Source organism: Leopardus geoffroyi, chromosome C1 (genome assembly GCF_018350155.1).
Source record: "Leopardus geoffroyi isolate Oge1 chromosome C1, O.geoffroyi_Oge1_pat1.0, whole genome shotgun sequence".
NCBI classification, from domain to species: Eukaryota; Metazoa; Chordata; class Mammalia; order Carnivora; family Felidae; genus Leopardus; species Leopardus geoffroyi.
In genome coordinates this window covers 213,123,951-213,146,329 of record NC_059328.1, presented here as the reverse complement: position 1 = coordinate 213,146,329, position 22,379 = coordinate 213,123,951, and the positions used below count along the sequence as shown (strand labels likewise).

Below are 22,379 nucleotides of genomic sequence, written 5' to 3'. Positions count from 1 at the left end.
AACGTGGGGCTCAAACTCACAAGCCTAAGATCATGACCTGAGCCAAAGTTGGACACTTAACCAACTGAGCCACCCAGGCACTCCAGGACTATTCTTTTAAGACTCAGTTCAGAGCACTATCAACAATAGCCAAATTATGGAAAGAGCCCAAATGTCCATCGGCTGATGAATGGATAAAGAAGACGTGGTATATATACACAACGGAATATTACTCAGCAACCAAAAAGAATGAAATCTTGCCATTTGCAACAATGTGGATGGAACTAGAATGTATTATGCTAAGCAAAATAAGTCGGTCAGAGAAAGATAAATATCATATGATTTCATTCATATGTGGAATTTAAGAAACAAAACAGATGAACATAGGGGGAAGGGAAGGAAAAATAAGATAAAATCAGAGAGGGAGGCAAACCATAAGAGACTTGTAAGTACAGAGAACAAACTGAGGGTCGCTGGAGGGGTGGTGGGTGGGAGGATGGGCTAAATGGGTGATGGGCATTAGGGAAGGCACTTGTTGGGGTGAGCACTGGGTGTTATACGTAAGTGATGACTCACTAAATTCTACTCTCGAGATCATTATTACACTATATGTTAACTAACTCGGAAGTAAATAAATTTATGTTTTACTTTTAAATCAATAATTTTTTTAAATGTTTATTTAATTTTGAGGGGGGTGGTATGGGCAGAGAGAGAGAGAGAGGGAGATACAGAATCCGAAGCAGGCTCCGAGCTGTCAGCACAGAGCCTGATGCGGGGCTTGAACTCACAAACTGTGAGATCATGAGCTGAGCCACAGTGGGACACTTAACCAACTGAGCCACCCAGTTGTCCCTAAATAAAATTTTAAAAATTAAAAAAAAAAAAAAAAAAGACTCAGCTCTGTGGAAACCATTCCATGAAACTGTCCTCAACCCCAAGCTCAGAAATAATCCTCCCTTCCTGGAGCCACTGCATCTCTTCCTGCCAGCACCCCTCCTTATAGCACCGTGTGCTGTGTGGTCCCCTGGTGACGAGGCTCGTGTGCCACCTACTGCATCAAGGAGGTACCTGGTCCTGTGTCGTAAACATGTAGCCCTCCTCCGGCATGGCTGGGGCTCACACCTTACACCCTGTGGATTTAGATGCAACTCGGTAGATATTTGCTGAGCAAAGAGCTTTTCTTCATCATTAGAGTGGCACAAGGAAGGGACATCTGGGTCATGCGACAGAGTCAGAAGGCATGAGCTTGTCTGCAATAGAGACCCAGCCTGTTTTGTCCACGTCAAGTGGCTGATATGGGGGCCAAAGGAGATATTTTGAAATGCAATTTATTTATATTCTCTTTCAAGAATGAATCTCAGAAGGCTATCAAAAGAAATAACGGTAAAATATTCTGCAATCCAAGAAACATTTATACTGATGTGTTATTTTCAGATACAGAGATCTACCATGCTACTTTAAACTTTAGTCTCCCCCCCACCCCCAACACACACCAATTTAAATTACTTTCTGTGACCAGATTACACAGTGGCAATTATTAGTGGTTGAGTCAGAGACATAATTTACGGTTCTGCCTTCAAAAGGGTAAGAGCTTGGGGGGTGCCTGGATGGCTCAGTCGGTTGGACATTTGGCTCTTGATTTCGGCTCAGGTCATGATCTCTCTGTTTGTGAGATCAGGCCTGCCTCAGGCGCAGTGCTGACAGCATGGAGCCTGCTTGGGGTTCTCTCTCTTCCTCTCTCTCTCCTCCTTCTCTGCTCATGCTCTCTCTCTCTCTCAAAATAAATAACATTTTAAAAAAACATTAAAAAACTCCAAAAAACAAAAGGATAATAGCTCATCCATTTAGAGGATTAACGTCTAATATAAAGCAGCCAAAATACTCTTGAGTGGAATGTTAGTACGTAACATGTGCATTGTGATCTGGGCAAGGGGGTCATGGCAGTTTTCTGGACACTGAGAAATCCTGCTGATGCTTGGAGCTGATGAACCGTGACACTAAACCCTTGATTTAAGCCCTGTGTCATCGGGATACCTCAATCAGCTGTTTCAGGGGGAATCCGCCACACCTCACGCTCATCTTCCAGTTCTTGGATGGTCCGTGGTTTCCTTCAATTTCAAATTCCCTGGGGGTGAACCACCTTCCATCCTCACCCTTTATACACCTCTGTGCGATTCCTGTGAGACAAAAATAAGAAGTCATAAGGGAGCACCTTCTCAACTATAAAACCCCCCCAAATATGGCGCCCCCCTCCCCCGCCCCGTAGATCTTGGCTCAGAATCTGTAGCGAGAGAGCTGAGATCCCTCTCAGGGCCCTACAAGCAGCCTGAAAGGCAAGGGCAAGAGGGGACTTCCTGCCGTGTACACACACATCATTGACCTTTGTGCAACGAGGAAAATAATTAACACCAACATGTATTTTTTAAACGTATTTCACTACATTCAAAGGAGAAAAAACTGAATGGCCCTGAAGATGAATGAGCAGGCTTCTTTTTCTTGCCTTCTCTGAGAGGTAGGCTGGGTTTCAGAGGGGACGCGAGGCCACACAGTTGGGTGAGTGGCTGCTGTCACCACTGCCACATCTGCCTCACCTTGTTGGTCATCCAGCTGATGGCAATCAGTTATTTCTCACATTTTGGACTCAAAGCTATTTTATGTGAAAAGCATGGAAATGTCATCAAGGGGGCAAAGTTAAAGTACACACCTGAAATTTGGCCCCACGGAAGCATTAACACTTGTTGGTGCCTAAAGAACTATATTTGGGGAAGGGGGAATCAATTATGACAGATGAATGTTTATAGTGTACTTTAACAATAATGATTTGCAAAGTATTTTATATCCATTATCTCATTTTTTTCCCCCTCATAATAACATGGCAAGTTTTATCATTATTCTCATTTTGTACAGGAGGAAGGTCAAGGTAAGAAAGACCAGGAATTTGGCCCAGACGAAACACACACTTTTGGTATTGCTGAAACGTGAATCTGGGTCCTCTAATTCTAAATCCTGTGCTCCTCCCAGCGAGATCAAGGCTATACAGATGTTATGGGGATGGTACCGTGAAGGTTGTTGCCAGATTTCTCAAACATGTACCTTGTCTGCCCTGATATTAAACTACTTGATCTCATTGGGTGCTGGACAGCATCCTGTGGACCATTTCCATGGGGGAAAGGAAAAATGTCCTGTTATGTTTGCTAATTTTAAGTGTGGAAATACCATTTCTTCCCTATCTGGGATGCTGTGCAGAAAAGAGTTAACAGGGCAGACCTGAGGCTGCTACCTTTAGAAACGTCTGCTTGCAAGGTTGGCTCTTGACTGGTATCTGGGAACTTGCATTTAGGGAGGGGTCCTACCATTCCTAGAACTTAAGAGTGTCTCACTGCCCTAAACCGTTTATACAAACAATATGGTTTCCTTTTGGGAGTCTAGAATTTTGGCATGTGCTAGGCAGAGGGCACCTACGTGATGACCCCCTGATAAAAACCTGGACTCTGAGACTCAGAGGGGCAGATTCCTCTGGTAGACAGCATTTCATACATGTTGCTACAATTCATTGCTAGAGAATTAAGTGCACCCTGTGTGACTCCACCAGGAGAGACCCTTGGAAACTGGTACCCGGTTTCCTTTGGACTTTGTCCTGTGTGTCTTTTCCTTCCTTGATTTTACTTTGTACCCTTCCAATTTAGGAAATCATCACCATGAGTTCACTATATGACGAGTCCTACGAATCCTCCTAGGGAATCACCAAACCTGGGGATGGTCTTGGGAAGCCCCTGACACAGGTGTCCACCCCTGAACAATATATTATTCACACGGGTACTTTCCAGTTGAAAAGCATAGAAGACCATGAAGCCTACCTTCTTTCATTTTTTTCTTATATAAAATCCCCTTTGCCTCTCCACAGGTCACAGGAACTTTTGGAAGGTGAAAATTCATATTTGTATCTCTGGGAATTCTTGGACCTGCCAAGAAGCATTATTGTTTTTATTCCATCTTTCTCTACAACTGTGCACTGTTCCGACCTCCTCCCTCTTGAGATCTTTCTTTTATAATTTAAAATGTATTGGAGGGATTTGCCCCATGAACTCATTACCCTTCTAGGTCTTTCTTCTATAGCAGATTAGATGCACAAAGATAATGTCATCCTCTAAAAGCCTGCATTAAATGTCTTGTGTGGAGGTGTCTGAATCTCCAAGTTTGTTGACTACAACTCCCCATCATGCAATAATTTTCCTCCTATCATATTATTGCTTTGAAGTTATGTAGATGGAGATAAACGCTTCAGCTTTTAGTTCTGTCTCCTCACTTGAGGAATCAGCTGAGGGACAGAAAACAGGATTGTAATGGAGTGCCTAGAAGGGATGGTGTCTGTCTTCCCTCCTTGTTCTCTGCCTGTTGCACTTTTACTTCATGTGAGCTTTCTCTGTGGCTAAAGGAGAAACTCAGGGTGGAGTGTGCTAGAACTGAAAATTGCTCAGGGAGGGGACCTCTGCACATCCTTTGGGCAGGGTCACTGGGATCTGATTCTGCCAAAGCAGGTGTTGCAAGTCTTAAAACTGACTTCAGAACATTCTGGCCAACATTTAGGGGGATTCATTAAAGACACGTGCTGGGGCTTCTCTCTGGGATGGGAAAGATGGGTGGCCATGGTCTTTCCAGAGTCAGTTCGGTTAGAGCTGGCGTAGGCCTAGAAGGCCACCCAGTCTAATTTACCTGCCACTCACCCAGAGAAGGAAATGGAGTAAAACACCCACAAATGGTGATCCAAAGTCACACAACCAAAGGAAGTTTGGGAATTAGGACATAGGTCTTGTATTACCAGCGAGGGTCCCTCTTGATGGGCAACCTATGGCTCTCTAAGCTGTAAGAGATCAGCTAAAAATCATGTGAGTCACACCCTTTGTATTTTTTTCTGTATATTTTCCTTCTTCAAGCATCATCAGTATAGTGAAAGAAGCTCTGTATGGACCCAAGGAGGCCTAGGATCTCTCAGATCAACTGACTAATCAATGGAGTAGGTGTTACTACCATCTTGTCTTGTTGTTGAAATTAACCAAGGCCAATGAATATCATAACATTTGTCACTTGCTCTAAGAGCCAGTTAAGAAAATTTATGAATCACTCCAAACACAGAGTATAAAACAAGAATTTAGATACTTAATTATCAAAAGTATATTAATTCCTTCCTTTTACCTCTTTTTCTGACTCTTCTCAAAGGCCCAGTGTTGACTGTTTTTCTCCCTGAGAAAGTAAAAAAATAACATAAATGTGTCTTGTTTATAATATTACATTTCAAATAGTATTGTTTTGCAAAAGCACCATTCAAATGTAACTTTTCAGAAGCCTGTCTAGTACTTCGAGAAAAACAGCAAATGTGTAGATCAGGAGTCAGGAAATTTTTCCTGTAAAGGACCAAGGAGTAAATACTTAAGTACATAATTGCTGTTGTGACTACTCAGATCTGGTGTTGTATTGTGAAAGCATTCATAGATAACACTGAAATGAAAAGATGTGGTTGTGTTCCAATAAAACTTTATTTATAAACAGTCAGTGGGCTAGATTTGTCCTGTGGGCCATAGTTTGCAGAACCCTGGCCTAGACTTAGTTACAAAGATGATACTTAACTGAGATTCATCCTATATTTCTTTTACTATTATCTCCAAGTCAGTCCAAATAAATTTGAAATAGTGTTTTATGTATTTCCAAAGCAACTGGGTAAGAAGAGTGAGTTAGACATCTATTGAGTGCTATCCTTAGATCTTGTCCTTATCAACTTACTTCATCCTTAGAACAAGTGATCAGATAGGAACTAATACTGTCCTCATTTTACATATGAGAAAAGTTAATGCTCACAGATAAAAATACAAATTAAAGGAAGATGCTGAAGACTTCCTTTGGGGGATGGGAAGGGGAAAAATAGTTTCAAAAAGAGAGGGAGGCAAACAATGAGAGACTCTTAAATACAGAGAACAAACTGAGGGTCGAGGGGGGGCAGGGGAGAGGGGAAAATGGGTGATGGGCATTGAGGAAGGCATTTGTTGGGATGAGCACTGGATGTTGTATGTAAGTGATGAATCATGGGAATCTACTCCCAAAGCCAAGAGCACACTATATACGCTGTATGTTAGCTAACTTGACAATAAATTATATATGTTTTTAAAAGGCAGGAATATAAGGTCTCAAGAGAGATCACATGGTGGATTCTACAAGTAGATAGCTGCCCAAAACTCTAAACTTGAAAGGAGATTTTTGTGTTGAAAGTGGTGGCAAAAAGGATCAAGGAGTTCAGAACTAACCCAATGAAAGGGAACTTCTAGAAACTGATGCCCAAATTCTAAAAGGTGTAGGTAGTGATAGCACAAAGGGTTGATTTAAAAGATGTCCCAGAAGAATGTAGTATCTAATTTATGTGTTGAGTGTGTCCAAAAAAAGATTGAGTCATGTCCATGTGCATATTTGTGTCTACCATTATTCAAAAGTGTTTGAATGTTGAGGGCAGGGACACACCTGGATGCTTTTTCTTTCTAAAGGTCTGTGCCCATGGCTGGAATCCTGGGGTACTAATTTGGGTAGTTCAGGGCCCAGAATAAAATCTCCTCCAGATACTCAACCATCTGGTCTTTCCTTTAAGCAGACTATGATCAGATGAGGCTGGAAAGGAATCTTTTTCTTCAACCAAGCACAAAAAGCCTTCATTTTGGGGGCCTTTGCTATAACAAAGGGTTTCTAAAATCTCATCAAGATACAATGCACCCATGAGATATTTATTGATGATTCCTATTCTAAGAGGAATCACATCCCAAGATCAAGCATGTTCTACCCTACAAGGTATCACCCTAAGGAAGTTTACCAAGATCTTATGGAGGTACATAGAGAGGAGAGATTCCCAAACCTTCATAAAGGAATCATAAGCATAGCTATTGATACTAAAGATTCAAGAGATGTAAAATAAGTAACACATAGACCTCAAATAAATAAATAAATAAATAAAACTTTCTTTAAAAATTGCTCTACATTGATCGGTTCCAAAGAACATGATTGTGCCAAGTATGGCAGTTAGTATGGTTGCCAGGTGACAAAAGCCAATCCACAAGTGTGGCTCTCTGTGGAACAGCCCTTTCCTGTCACTTGTGATGATGAAGTGGTAGGTTTGCCCAGGAAAACTAGCCAGTTCTGACTCAATCTACCTCCCTTCCTTCCTCCTCCCCCCCCCCCCCCCCCCGCCGCCCCTTCTCTCTTTTCTTGCAAGGGTCAAGGCCCACTGTCCGATGAGAAAGCTCTCTCTGCTTTCTCCGTGCTGTCTGTCCTCTCCTTTCCCATAGGTGGCCAAACTTAAATCCCAGCCCTAGCTACAGTCTGAGTCTGTTAAGTAGTAGACATTATTGGCAAAAATGCATCCTCTTACTCTCAGTTTCTCTTTGTCTAAGTCCTCTTGGGACTAGTGTGTGAGCTAGACTCTCCTTTCATCAAAATCACAGGATGTAAAGCTGTATGTGAGGTTGAGATGGGCCTTGGAAGGCAGTGAGTCTTTATTACTTTATTACTATATTATTACTATAAATAAAGTAATATTTATCTTACTTTATAGATAAGGAAACTGAGGCGGAAGGGAGAGAGAGACACACTCAAGTTCACATGATTACCTCAAGGTCATGGGACATGAGGAAGGACAGCTACATCATTTGTGAGTTACATAGTGTTTTATGGCTAAAACTACTTCTAAGCTGAAAAGTGTCAGCTCAGTAGAGGCAGCACTGCAGTGGCACTTGGGCCCCAGTTTCTGATTGCAGATTCACCACCAAATTACTTTTTTGCGGTGTTGCCATCTTTCTCTCCCTGTCACATTTTGGAAATTGACTAAATCTGATGTATTTCTCAACAGTACAGCTACATAAAGTAATAGGGAAGTAGGTTGTTAAAAACACAGAATAAAGCATGAAAATTTAGATGTTTAGTTACTGAAAATGGAAAATGCATACATATTTTACATTTTTTTTTTTTTTTTTTTTTTTTTTTACCTTTTGGTCTGCCTCTTTTCCTTGGAGCTCTGTTACTCAGATTTTGGATTCTACGTTTGTATCTCCTCACTGAGAAAACAAAAATATAAAAATATTGCTAAACATCCAACAGGTAAATGAAGAAATCAAAGAAGAAATTTAAAAAATACATAGAAACAAATGAATATGAAAACACAACAGTCTCAAATCCTTGGGACACAGCAAAAATGGTTCTAAGAGGGAAATTTATATTGATACAAGAATACCTCAAGAAACAAGAAACATCTCAAATACATAATCTAACCTTACACCTAAAGGAACTAGAAAAAGAATAAACAAAGCCCAAGGTTAGCAGAAGGAAAGAAATAATAAAGATCAGACCAGCAATAAATGAAATAGAGACCACAAAATAGAAAATATCAATGAAACAAAGAGATTTCTTTAAAAAGATAAACAAAATTTAGCCAGACTCATTAAGAAAAAAAAAGAGAGGAAACAACATCAGAAGTGAAAGAGGAGAAATAAGAACCAACACCACAGAGATACAAAAGATTATAAGAGAATGCTACAAAAAAAATTATATGCCAACATATTGGACAACCTACAACAAATGGATACATTTCTAGAAACATACAATCTTCCAAAACTTGAATTAGGAAGAAATAGAAAATCCAAACAGACAAATTACTAGTAATGAAATGGAATTGATAATCAAAAAAATCCCCCAAAGTCCAGGACCAGATGGTTCACAGGTGAATTCTACCAAACATTAAAGAAGAGTTAATGCCTATCCTTCTCAAACTATTTCAAAAAATAGAAGAGGAAGGAAAGCTTCCAATTACTTTCTATGAGGCCAGCATTACCCTTATACCAAAACCAGACAAAGACCACAAGAAACCAAGGAAGGAAGGAAGGAAGGAAGGAAAGAAGGAAGGAAGGAAGAGGGGCACCTAGGTGGCTCAGTCAGTTGAGTGTCTGACTTCAGCTCAAGTCATGATCTCATGGTTCATGAGTTTGAGCCCCACATCAGTCTCACTGCTGTCGGCCTGTCAGCACAGAGCCTGCTTCAGATCCTCTGTCCCCCTCTCTCTGCCCCTCCCTTGCTTGTGTTCTCCCCAAAATAAATAAATATTGAAATTTTTTTATTAAAAAAAAACAGAAAGAAAGAAAAAAAGAAAGAAAGAAAGAAAGAAAACTACAGGCTAGTATCCCTGACGAACATAAATACAAAAATCCTCAACAAATTATTAGCAGAATGCAATTAACAATACATCAAAAGGACCATTCACCATGACCAGTGGAATTTATTCTAGAAATGCAAAGATGACTCAATATTTGCAAATCGATATGATGTACCACAACAACAGAATGAAAGCTAGAAATCATATGATCATTTCAATAGAGGCAGAAAATGCATTTGACAGAATTCAACATCGTTCATGATAAAAACTCAACAAAACAGGTTTGGAGGGAATGTAACTCAGCATAATAAAAGCCATATATGAAAAACCCACAGCTAACATCATACTCCATGGTGAAAAACTGAGAGCTTTTCTTTTAAGATCAGGAATAAGACAAGGATGTTCACTCCCACCTCTTTTCTTCAATATTGTACTGGAAGTGCTAGCCACAGCAGTCAGACAAGAAAAAGAAATAAAAGACATAAAAACTGGTAAGAAAGAAGTTAAACTATCACTATTTACAGTTGATATGATACTATATATAGAAAATCCTAAACACTCCACAGAAAAACTATTAGAAGGAATAAATGAATTCTGTAAAGTTATAGGATACAAAAGTAATGTGCATAAATCTGTTGCATTTCTATACACTAATAATGAAGTAGCAGAAAGAGACATTAAGAAACCAATTCCGGGGGCACCTGAGTGGTTCAGTCAGTTGAACATCTGACTCTTGATTTCTGCTCAGGTCATGAACCCAGAGTTGTGGGATGTGGCCTCGTGTCAGGCTCTGCACTGACCATGGAGCCTGCTTGGGATTCTCTATGTTCCTCTGCCCTTCTCTCCCACCCTCTCTCTCTCTCTAAAAAGAATTCCATTTGCAATTGCACCAAATATAACAAAATACCTAGGAATAAACTTAACCAAGGGGATGAAAGACCAGTACTCTAAAAACTATAAAACATTGATGAAAGAAATTGAAGATGATTCAAACAAATTCAAAGATATTCCATGCTCATGGATAAATAAATATCAAAATGCCCAGAGTAATCAAAACAGAGGTTCAATGCAGTCTCTATCAAAATACCAACAACATTTTTCACAGAACTAGAACAAATAATACTAGGATTTGTATGGAACCACAAGAGACCCCAAATAGCCAAACCAATCCTGAGAAAGAAGAATAAAGCTGGAGGCATAACACACCCCGATTTCAAAATATTTTACAAAGTGGTAGTAATCAAAATAGTATGGTAATGGCATAGAAACCGATGCACAGTCAATGGAACAGAATAGAGAGCCACACTAGCATGGCCAATTAATTTATGGCAAAGGAGGAAAGAATATGGAATGAGAAAAAGACAGTCTCTTCAACAAATGGCCCTAGGAAAACTGAACGGCCACATGCAAAGGAATGAAACTGGACCACTTTCTTACACTATATACAAAAACAAAATGAATTGAAGACTTAAATTGAGACTTGAAAACACAAAATTCCTAGAAGAAAACATAGGTGGTAATGTCTTTGACATCAGCCTCAGTAACATTCTTCTAGATCTTGCTCCTCAAGCAAGGGAAATAAAAGCCAAAATGAACTATTGGGACTATACCAAAATAAAACTTTTGCATAGTGAAGAAAACCATCAACAAAATTAAAAGACAACCTACTGAATGAGAGAAGATATTCACAAATGATATATCCAGTAAGGGGTAAAATATATAAAGAAGTTACACAATTCATAAAAAATGGGTAGAGGATATAAATAGAAATTTTTTCCAAAAAAAACCCCATACAGATGACCAACAGACACATGAAAGATGCTCGACATCACTAATTATCAGGGAAATGAAAATCCAAACCACAAGGAGATACCACATTATACCTGTCAGAATGGTTAGAATCAAAAAGACAGGAAACAAAAAGTGTTGGTGAGGATGTGGAGACAAAAGAATTATTGTGCACTGTTGGTGGGAATGTAAATTTGTGCAGCCACTGTGGAAAATAATATGGAGGTTCCTCAAAAAATCAAAAATAGACATAACATATAATCCAGTAATCCCACTACTGGGTATTTACCCGAAGGAAAAAAAAATTCTAATTCAAAAAGAAGTATGCATTCCTATGCTTGTTGCAGCATTATTTACAATAGCCAAACTATGGAAGCAATTGAAGTTTTCATTTACAGATGAGTAGATAAAGAAGATGATGTGTGTGTGTGTGTGTGTGTGTGTGTGTGTGTGTGTTGGAATATTACTCAGCCATAAAAAAGGATAAGATCTTGCCATTGGTGACAACATGGGTGGACTTAGAAGGTATAATACTAAATGAAATGTCAAATAGAGAAAGAAAAACACCCTATAATTTCACTTACATGTGAAATATAAAGAATAAAACAAATGAATAAACAATAAAAAAGCAGAAACAGATCTATAAATATAGAGAACAAACTGATGCCGAAGGGGAGGAGGTGGGGGATGAGGAAAATGTATGAAGGAGAGTGGGAGACACAGGCTTCCATTATGGAAGGGCTAAGTCACAGGCATAAAAATTATAGCCTAGGGAATATAATCAATCTAGGTAGGGTGACTGTGTGGGGAATCAGCTGCACACCCACTGACAGTAGGACCATAAGAAGACATGATTCTCATGGCCCTCTCTGGGGAAAGGAGGAGCTCAATTAGCTTTTCTTGAAAGATATTCTATCCAGAAAGATGAGATGAACTCAGCGGGGGTGTGGACCTCCTCTAAGGGGGAAGTGGTAAGCACTTAGCTCCTGTTTTAGAGGAACTTTCATGGACAGATTCTCTTAAAGAGGAGTTCTTTAAAGAGCCCACAAACGTGGCTCATGCATCCTCCATATCTGGAAGACATGAAGAATTGATCATAAGAAGGCTATTCCTGCTCCTTCCTTCTCCCCCTCTTCCACAACTTGAATTAGCTGAAAACATAGATACTGAGTAGGGTTAGATAAGAGTATGCATAAAAGAAGCAGCTGGTCTCACCCAACTTCTTCACTACATGTTTTCCAGTTGTAATATTATATCAGCTCAGGCTTTTTAACATTGTATGAGAATATCACCGCTGCCCAAAAGGATGAGCACAACTCCAAATCTTACCTAAGACTTCGTCTTGGGACAAGAAGAGAATGATTTCAGAGAACAATTTTGAAAAGAAGTAGAAGGAACAAAGGTGATTTGTGCTTAAACTACCAACTCCAACCTCTTAACAAAGCAGGCAAGACAGACAGGTTCCACAAAAACTCAGAAGAACAAAATCTGGGACCTGGGTAAGTGTAACCTAAGAAATAACTAAGGTAGGCAAGTATGGAGGTAAGATGATAGAGATGGTAGAAATATATGTATATATTTATTCATATGTTTATATTTTATTTATATTATTTACATAAATATAGGCATGTATTACATACATATGAAATGGGAGGAGTTCAGTTATGTTATATATATAATGATGAGATGACAGAAATAATCAGAAGAAATGGAAAGGAAACAAAATATATCCAAACATGTTTTGACTCCACAAGAAATACCCTGCCACCTCTATGTGCCATATCAACTTAGTAGCAGTATTTCATAGGGTCTGATGTTAAAGAATGAAGAAAAAGAAATGTACTCTATAAGAGGAACATAAGTAGAACAGGATTGGGAAAGAGAAAAGAAAGGACAGATACCATATGTGTTCACTCTTATGTGGGTCCTGAGAAACTTAACAGAAGACCATGGGGGAGAGGAAGGGGGGAAAAGTTAGAGAGGGAGGAAGGCAAACCATAAGAGACTCTTAAAAACTGAGAATAAAATGGGGGTTGATGGGGGGTGGGAGGGTGGGGAGGGTGGGTGATGGACACCTGTTGGGATAAACTCAGGGTGTTATATGGAAACCAATTTGACAATACAGTTCATATTAAAAAAAAAGAAAGAAAAGAAAGGAGAATAAGATGAGGCAAGAAAGGAGGAACACAATGGAAATAAACAATTGCAAAGCTGGGTGCAGAGAATGAAGTGTCACTCATTTTTTTTCATCCTCTGCTGCATGAACACAGTATGGCGTATGCTCTGATTGAGCTTGGTTTAAGTAACTGTTTCCCAGGCTTAGATCTGATGCGATACCAGGACTCTAGCTTCTGCTTAACTGATTCAAGTTCCCTCTGTCTGTTTCCCCTCATTCTGTTGAGGGGTGTGTTCATTAGTTACAGCAAACATTTCCAACATTTTCTCTTGGTGCCTCATTTCCCATTCAGGGCTAGTTTGTCTCTGACCATGTAGCTCTGTGCTATATTCAGGTTCTAGCTCCTATTCTTGCCAAAGAGTCTCAGGTGCCAAGAAGGCCAGGTTTGAATCAATAATCTGAGTTTTCCTCCATATATGAGGAAGTCAGTGACTTTGGATGAAAACGTGAAGGGCAAGTAGCAGATTGCTATTTGTCCCCCATGATCATTCTCTCCTTCTTTCATAGAAATAGAGTTACAGCTGAACCCATGGCTGCCTGACTAGAGATTATATTTCTTGGCCTCACTGGCAGCTAGAGCTGGCCATGTGAGTAAGTTTTGGGCAATAGGATGTGAGGAGAAGACTCTGGGTCTTTCCATTAAAAGAAATAGATAGGTGATTTCTCTGCCCATTTTTCCCATTCCCACTGGTTGGGAGACAAAGGTCTGGTTAGACCTGATTTCTTGGACCCAGAGAGGGAAACTATGTGTTGAGGAAGGCAGGTTGGTTCTTCCTCCCATTTCTGGACTGTTTGATGAAAGAGAAATAAATTATGTGGCTTAGACCACTGTATTTGGGGCTCTCTTTGTTAAAACAGCTTAGCCTGTACTCTAAAAAATTCATTATTTATGAAGCCCATTGGAGATTTCAGAGGTGCAGCAAAGAAAGGTCTGGAAGGAATATCAGAGTTGCAGTAGCGCACACGTGTGAATTCACAGATTTACCTGTACCTTTTTTGAGACTGCTTTTTTTACGTTTATATCTTCTCTTTTTTCCTTCAAACAGAAAAGAAAATAATCCTTTAGAATTATAAACAGAAATTTACAAGATTTACATGCCAGTTACCTTCAAGTATTTTATTTCTAAGTTTTCACTCCACTTTTATAGTGCTAAATCTCCAGCTACTAACACACTATCTCGGTTGTCATTACGCTGAAAACAACAATAGCAGCAAACACAACCTACATTTATACAGTACTGGTCATTTACTGTATACTTTTACCTATTCACATGAGGGTTTCTCATTCACAATAAAGATAATGCAAAAGGCAGCTGAAATTGGATAGGGGCTGACAGAGAAGAGGGGGACTGTCAGAAGGATCAAGGAAAAGTAGATATCAGAAATCACAAGTATATGTCCTGGGTTTTGGGGTTTGCCTTGAAAAGCTAAAGATACAATCCATGTTTATAACAACAAGAACTTAAGAAATAAGTAGAAAAAATCAGAGAAATGAAGACAAATTTAGAAGGGGATAAAAGAGATTAGATGTTTCAGAAATTAAAACGAAGAACAGATTTGTAAAAAAAAAAAAAAAAGAAAAAAACAAACAAAAGGAAACAGGAAGTATAAGAACAATTAAGAAATATTAGAAGAAAAATAACCAATGGAAGATAGTGAACAAGTCAGCAGACTTCCTAAGAAGAAATTCAAAATAATAAAAGTACTTCAAGATAAATTCAAGAGCAAAGTTTTTGAAATTATAACAAAAAATGGAATATACATATAATAAGTACATGTATTTTCACCCTGTAACAAAGAAAATTGACTCCAAACCATCAACCCTGAGATATAGTCCAGCAAATTTACTGGACTTTAAAGATAAAGAATGGAATGGGCATTGTAGACAAAAATGTCAAGTCATTTTCAAGGGTGGGGATCTTATTGGCTATAGAATTTTCTCCAGTAACACCTAATGCCACAGGAAAAATGGAGAAAAATCTACAAGATGCTTCTAGAAATAGTGAGTAAATTATTTTTCACATGTGAAAAACAAAACCAAATACTTCTAAACAGGGAAATTCTGAGAAGGTTGTTCCTAGGAGTAATTATTGAGAAAACTACTAGGGGATTCACTTCAGCAAATCAAGATGAGACAGGAAGAATTTTGGCAAAAGAATTACAATAAAAGTGGTGAGTGAGGTGACAGACCAGAATGTTAAACGTACGTGCCCTGACAATGTAGAAATGGTATAACAGCAAAAAAATGTGTGAGGAAGGGGGAAATACGGGTGGTCGAGTAGGATCATTGACTGGTGGGGTCACAGCATGTTATTTGGGCAAATCAAGGAGTAATATAAAAAACATTTAAGAGCAGAAAGATAGGGGTGCCTGGGTGGCTCAGTTGGCTACGTGTCTGACTTTGGCTCAGGTCGTGATCTCACGGTTCATGAGTAGGAGCCCCGCGTCGGGCTCTGTGCTAACATCTCAGAGCCTGGAGCCTGCTTCGGGTTCTGTGTCTCCCTCTCTCTCTCTGCCCCTCCCCCCATTCATGCTCTGTCTCTCTCTCCTTCGAAAATGAATAAACATTAAAAAAATTAAAAGGGCTGAAAGATAAACATAAGGGTAACATCATGATGGATCTAGAGAATATAATGCTAAGCAAAATAAATCAATCAGAGAAAGACAAATACCTTATGATTTCACTCTTTTGTGGAATTTAAGAAACAAAGCAAATGAACAATAACAAAAAAGAGACAAACCAAAAAACAGACTCTTAACTACAGAGAACAAACTGGTGGTTACCAGAGAGGAGGTGAGGTGGGTGGGTGAAACAGGTGAAGGGGATTTAGGGTGAACTTATCATGATGAGCACTAAGTAATGTATAGAATTATTGAATCACACCTGAAACTAACATAAAACTGTATGTTAACTACACTAGAATTAAAAAAAATACTACTTGACATCAAAAGAAAAAAAAAAAGAAAATCATGATCTAAACTTGGGTGGGAAAGGAAGAGTGGACAGAGAAATAGGGCACATGCTAAATTTATCAATTTGGGGGGACAGAAATTAATGGGTACTGTCTAATACAGTACAGAGGGTATATAAAAGGAAGGTATATGAAAGTAATGCTAAGAGTAACCACTAGAACAAAAATATAAACATTCCTAAGTATCACAAGTATATACTTACTCCTAACCAATGAAAATATGAGAAATGAGTACAGCTCAACCATTCATTTCTTTTAAGGGAAAGACCCAGAAGTGGCTTGCACTTCTTTAGCTCAGGGGCCTTTCGCCAGAACTTGGTCACAAGTCTGGGATTAACCACAGGGAAGGTTGAGAGGTTTAGTCTAGCTAGGCAGCCACGTGCCCAACAGTAACCACTGGAACAGAAATGCAAACCTTCCCAGCTGTCAGAAGTACGCACATGCACATAAATGCATAGAAGATAATGTCGACATTTTTAATATCCAAGACACTAGAATATATAATATAAATTAGCATAACAGGAACCAGATCACACATTTTGGTCCTATCAATAAAAGTAAATGGATTTAAATCACTTGTTTAAGCAAAGAATTTGAGATTGAATTCCAAACTAAACTCCAGCTTTTAATCATATATAGGAGACTCTTGGAAAAACATATTTTTAAGATGTTGAAGACAAATGTATAGGCAAAAGTATATTGAGCTTACATCAACAAAAGAAATCAGGGAGTCATCATCTTAATATCATAGAAAGTATAATTCAGGCCAAAAAGTTTTAAGAAAGTAGACATTACGGAAATACAACGAGAAACAGGTAGAAACAAACGACTAGTAACAACTTTATTTTTACCTCCCTTAGTCAATGAGAGGTCAAGTGCACAAAACAAGAAGGCCCAAATAATACATTTAACAGGGTTGATATGATTAATTCATATTCAACTCCATATCCAAAAAATAGAGAATGTTCATTTCTTCCCAACTTTTCTTAAACAATTCTTGGGTCAAAGAGGACTTACAAATCCAAATTTCAGACTATCTAGCAAATAACAATAATGAAAATATTTGCTGTGAGAAACCTATGCACTATCTAATTTTAAAAAGCACTAATTTTGGAAAGAATGAAAAAAATACATGCATACAGTCAGTCGTTTATTCACAGATTCCATATTTGTGAACTTACTCGCTAAAATTTATTTTTAACCCCCAAATCAAGGCTCATGGCACTTTCATGGTCATTCACGGATGGGGACAGAGCAGTGGGTCCTTTGAGTTGCTGATGGCGCATGTTCCCAGCTAAAGTGGAGCAAGGTGATGTTCTGCCTTCTTGCTTCCACTCTCATTCTGTACACAAGGGTCCCTTTGCCACTTATGTAGTGTTTTTGCTGGTGAATCTGTTGTTTAAAATTGCCCCCAAGTGTAGAGCTGCTATGCAATCTCTTGTTCCTAAGCAAAATAATTGTGATGCACCTTATGGAGAAAATCTGTGTGTTAGATAAACTTCATTCAGGCAGGAGTTCTAGTGCTATTGGCTATGACATATATTGGCTATGAAACATATATATATGTACACATATATATGTAAAATACATATATACATATGTATACATATATGTAAAATACATACATATATATGTATACATATGTATATGTATGTAAAATATATATATGCAAAATATATATATATATATTTTATATATATGTAAAATAAGATATTAAGTAGAAACACTCATAAGAACACAAAGGTATGTGTTGATTGGTATATTGTGACCAGAGGCTCACAGGAACCTAACCCTGTATTTCCTCTAGAAGCCATGGTTCAGTATTAGCTAATTCCGTGTTTAGGGTGACTTTATAGAACCTATCTACTCTGAATAATGAAAATTCGTTGTTTATGTACATATATATGGATATGTATATATGAGTATACAATGTATTTTCAGAATCCATCCACTTTTTTTCATTGCTTTTTATTTCAAACATATTTTTCAATCTCAGAATTTTTATTTGGTTCTTTTTTATAATTTCTATTTCTTTGTTGATATTTGCTATTTGCAGAGAAATCATTTTCTTACTTTTTACGTGACTTTATTAAGCGTGTTTAAAATAGTTGACTTTAAAGTCTTTGTCTAGCAATTCCAGTATCTGGTTTACTGCACATACAGTTTCTATTTTTCCTGAGCATGGGGCCATACGTAGTTGTGTTTTTTTTTCTCTAACATTTATTTATTTTTGAGACAGAGAAAGACAGAGAATGAATGGGGGAGGGTCAGAGAGAGAGGGAGACACAGAATCTGAAACAAGCTCCAGGCTCTGAGCTGTTAGCACAGAGCCTGACGCGGGGCTCCAACTCACGGACTGCAAAATCATGACCTGAGCTGAAGTCGGACCCTTAACCGACTGAGCCACCCAGGCGCCCCTTAGTTGTTTTTTTAAATTTTTTCTTGCATGTCAAGTAATTTTTTCTTAAAAACCTAACATCTTAAATAATATGTAGTAACCCTGGAGATCAGATATCCCCCTTTCCTCAAAGTTTGTTGCTATTGCTCTTGGGTTTTGTTGCTTATTTTGTGCTTTGTTTCTGTCAAGTCTGTGTATTTTTCTGTCAAGCCCGTGTATTTTGCCATGTGGTCCCTGAAGTTTCAGCTCAGTTAGTTTAATGGTCAGCTAATGACTGGAAAGAGATTTCCCTGAAAAGCTAGAACCGATAAGTCTTCCAGTATTCGTCAAGGGGCTGTGAAAGCCTGTGTCGATGCATGCCTTCAATGCACAGCTAGGCAGTTTACGATTCCACCTTAGCTGTCACTTCCTGCTTGAACAGAGCCTCCAGGTTAGAGCTGAGGGTTTTCTTAGGTCTTTCCTGAGCCTTTGCATAGCCCTGAGCATGTGCATTTCCCTAGACATGTGTGTGGCCTTCCAGATGGCCAGGGATATTTGCGAGTTTTATATACACATATCTATCTATATTTATATATTATATATAATGTATTACATATTTATATGCATATAAGCTATACATATTATACTATACTACTGTATATTTATATTTATGTATAATATACAAACTGTAACATTTATGTGTATAAAATATATACTTTTATAACTTTATATATATTTATTATTTATGTATGCATTGCCATATAAATATATAATAGCTTTATAGTTTATATTTATATATTTATACATTACATATATAATTTATAGACATATTTTATATATATTTAATTATATATATGTCACATTCTACCTGTAGTTTACTTATAATTTATAATTTTTATATATTTTCACATATGACACATTCATATTTATATATTATATATTCTATTTATCTATATAAATACATTTCCATATTATATATATTTGCACATAATATGTAATTATATATCTTTAAATAAAATATATAAAAATATACACTTACATACATGTTGGTGTGTTATATGTGTGCATGTTTTCAGAATCCACCTATTTTCGAACACCTCTACTGCTCCCAGCTTAGTCCAGCCCAACAGTCCCCGTGCCTAGATCATTACAACAGTCTCCTTACTGATCGCTCATGCTACCCGCCTAAAGTCTATCCTCCATGTGGACTACAGAGCAATCCTTTAAAAACATAACTGAGATTCTACCATTCCCTAGCTCAAACCCCTCCAATGTCTTTTCCTCTTACTGAGACAAGAATCCAAAGTCATTGCTATGGCCTCTGATGACCTTCAAAACCACTTTCCACTCACCCCTCTTTATCTCTCCAGCCAGCGGTCTCCTTGACATTCCTCAAAAGACCCTGCACATCTCAGCCTCAGCACCGTGGTTTATTCCTTCACCCCACTCAATATCTACTTATGTTTCAGTTTGTCAGTGAGGCTCTAACAGGCCACCCCATATAAGATGCATGTTTCTGCTTGTGCCAGGCTGTTGTTCAGTAAGCATCTTAGCTGCCACCGTTTTCACTACGTACATTTTGCTGCATAACTAATTGGCTGTAAGGCAATTTTGCTGTAAAAGATAAATCATGAAAAATAAAAGAGGGATGTAATGGAACATGAAAAATGAATAACAAAATTAAAAACACTTAATTGGCAAATAAAAAAATATCTGAATACATTTAAAATGTGTAGTGCAGGGGCGCCTGGGTGGCGCAGTCGGTTAAGCGTCCGACTTCAGCCAGGTCACGATCTCGCGGTCTGTGAGTTCGAGCCCCGCGTCGGGCTCTGAGCGGATGGCTCAGAGCCTGGAGCCTGTTTCCGATTCTGTGTCTCTCTCTCTCTCTGCCCCTCCCCCGTTCCTGCTCTGTCTCTCTCTGTCCCAAAAATAAATAAACATTGAAAAAAAAAATTAAAAAATAAATAAATAAATAAATAAAATGTGTAGTGCAGATTCATGGCAACACTGAACACACAAGTAACTGATTTTATTTTGTGGATTATACCTAAGCCCTTTCTTCAAAGTCTTTTGTTCATAATATTATAATAAATATATATAAATATATATATATATTTCTTTGCTTGTTGATTTGTCTCCATATTCAGCATTACACTTTTTCTTTCTTCACTAAAATTTCTTTCATCATTAAGAGAGGTGTCAGTTTCCAAATACTAGGATGTTTATCTGTAACTGAGCTTTGTAATGTGTTGTGAAAGTTTTCTACACTGTCCTTGGCATATTGTTACATGTCTATTGAGGGATATTCCAAACTTCTGTGGGAAATGTGGGCTCAAAACTATACTACTGAATAGACCGTTATGAGGGCTACGACTTATATAATACAAAAATGTGAGTACTGTGTCAGTGAAGAAACAAAACCAAACTGCCATCCAGTTCTTTAAAAAATTTTTAAGGCAAAATTGCCTTATAGCTAATTAGTTATGCAGTAAAAATGTTTGCAGCAAAGATGTCTACAGCAAAGATGCTTACAGTGAAAATATGAGACACAGTTTCTGTCACTATACCTTCAATTAGTCTTTATTTTCTCTTCACTTCAGCTGAGGGGAAAACATTTTATGTAGTGTCAACATCAAGTGCAAAGGTCCTGAGGCAGAAAATTATTTGGTTTGTTCAAGGATGTCAGAGTGGTGTGTGAAGAAAAGGATAATAGACGAGATTTTAAGAGATAATCAGGGGCATCTAATATATTATATATTTATTTACTTGTGTAGAGTCTATACCCCCCCTCCACTAGAATGTAAGTTCAGTGAGATTTTGCTCACTTCTTTGTTCCTATTGAGCAGCTTTGGCAATAGATACTTGTTGAATAAATAACTGAAGGATGTAAAAAGAAAACAGAATACATAAGTAGTGAGAAGGATCGTGTTCATGAGTTGAAAGACTCAATGTTTTAGAAATGTCAATTCTTTCCAAATTCATCCTAAGCAATTTCAATAAAACTCAATAGGATTTTCAAAGGAACTTGACAAGGTGCTACCAAAATTTACATGAAAGAGAAAATGTCCAAAATAGCTAAGATAATTTTGAAAAAGAAACAAGTTGAGAGGAACTTGCTTTACCAGATACCAAGATATTATTAAGTCATAGTACTAGAGTGATGCAGAATTAGATAGAGCAGTGGATCAGACTAGAAAGCCCCCAAACAAAAGCATATATACACATGGCATCTCAATGCGTGCCATATGTGACATTACATATGGAGAAGCTGGGACAACTGGTTATCCACGTTGGAAAAAAATTAACCCCCCTACCTTATATCACACTAAGAAAATCAACTCCAAAAGGATTAAAGAACTAAATGAGAAAAGAAATAAGAGTGTCTTAATCTGGTATTCCCCAAAACAAATTTTGAGTTAAGTGTTTGTGTTCAGGAAGTTTATTTGTGAAACTGTGTCAAGGATTGGGAGTCAGAATGGGAAAGAGGCAAAGAGTAGGAGAGACAGCCAATGGGGATGGTTGCCACTGTGGTCAACTGGGTCCTGATGCTGCTCATCTTAGAAATGGAAGAGAAAGTATTTATTCCTGGATCCTGTCCTTCATTCCTCAAGATATTCCTCCATTTTTGGTTCAAGCTGCTGAGTATATGTATTGCCATTTGCCGAGATAAGGGTGACTGGTAGTGAGTTACAGGTTTGGGAGTGAAATAAAGAAAATTGCTTGGGGTTACCTGGGTGACTCAGTAGGTTAAGCGACTGACTCTTGATTTAGGCTTAGGTCATGATCTCACTGTTGTGAGATCGAGCCTGCATTGGGCTCCACACTGAGCGTGAAGCTTAAGATTTCTCTCTCTATCTCAAAAAATTTTAAATTTTAATACAGTGTAGTTAACATACAGGGTTATACCAG

At 38.1% G+C, this 22,379-nt stretch overlaps 1 protein-coding gene across 9 annotated transcripts in view; it reads right to left on the bottom strand.

The window, feature by feature from the left end:
* SP100 (SP100 nuclear antigen) overlaps window positions 1–22,379 on the bottom strand; it is a 101,467-nt gene that overhangs the window by 14,003 nt on the left and 65,085 nt on the right. For 5 of the 9 annotated variants that reach the window (XM_045481648.1, XM_045481643.1, XM_045481642.1 and 2 more), the window contains 5 exons: window positions 14,107–14,157; window positions 7,998–8,066; window positions 5,173–5,220; window positions 3,837–3,941; window positions 2,014–2,156 (listed from right to left, as the gene is read on the bottom strand). In XM_045481648.1, the coding sequence (XP_045337604.1) occupies window positions 2,014–2,156; window positions 3,837–3,941; window positions 5,173–5,220; window positions 7,998–8,066; window positions 14,107–14,157 (416 nt within the window). The remainder of the gene's footprint in view (window positions 1–2,013; window positions 2,157–3,836; window positions 3,942–5,172; window positions 5,221–7,997; window positions 8,067–14,106; window positions 14,158–22,379) is intronic. The other 4 variants (XM_045481649.1, XM_045481646.1, XM_045481645.1 and 1 more) reach the window with 2 other exon arrangements.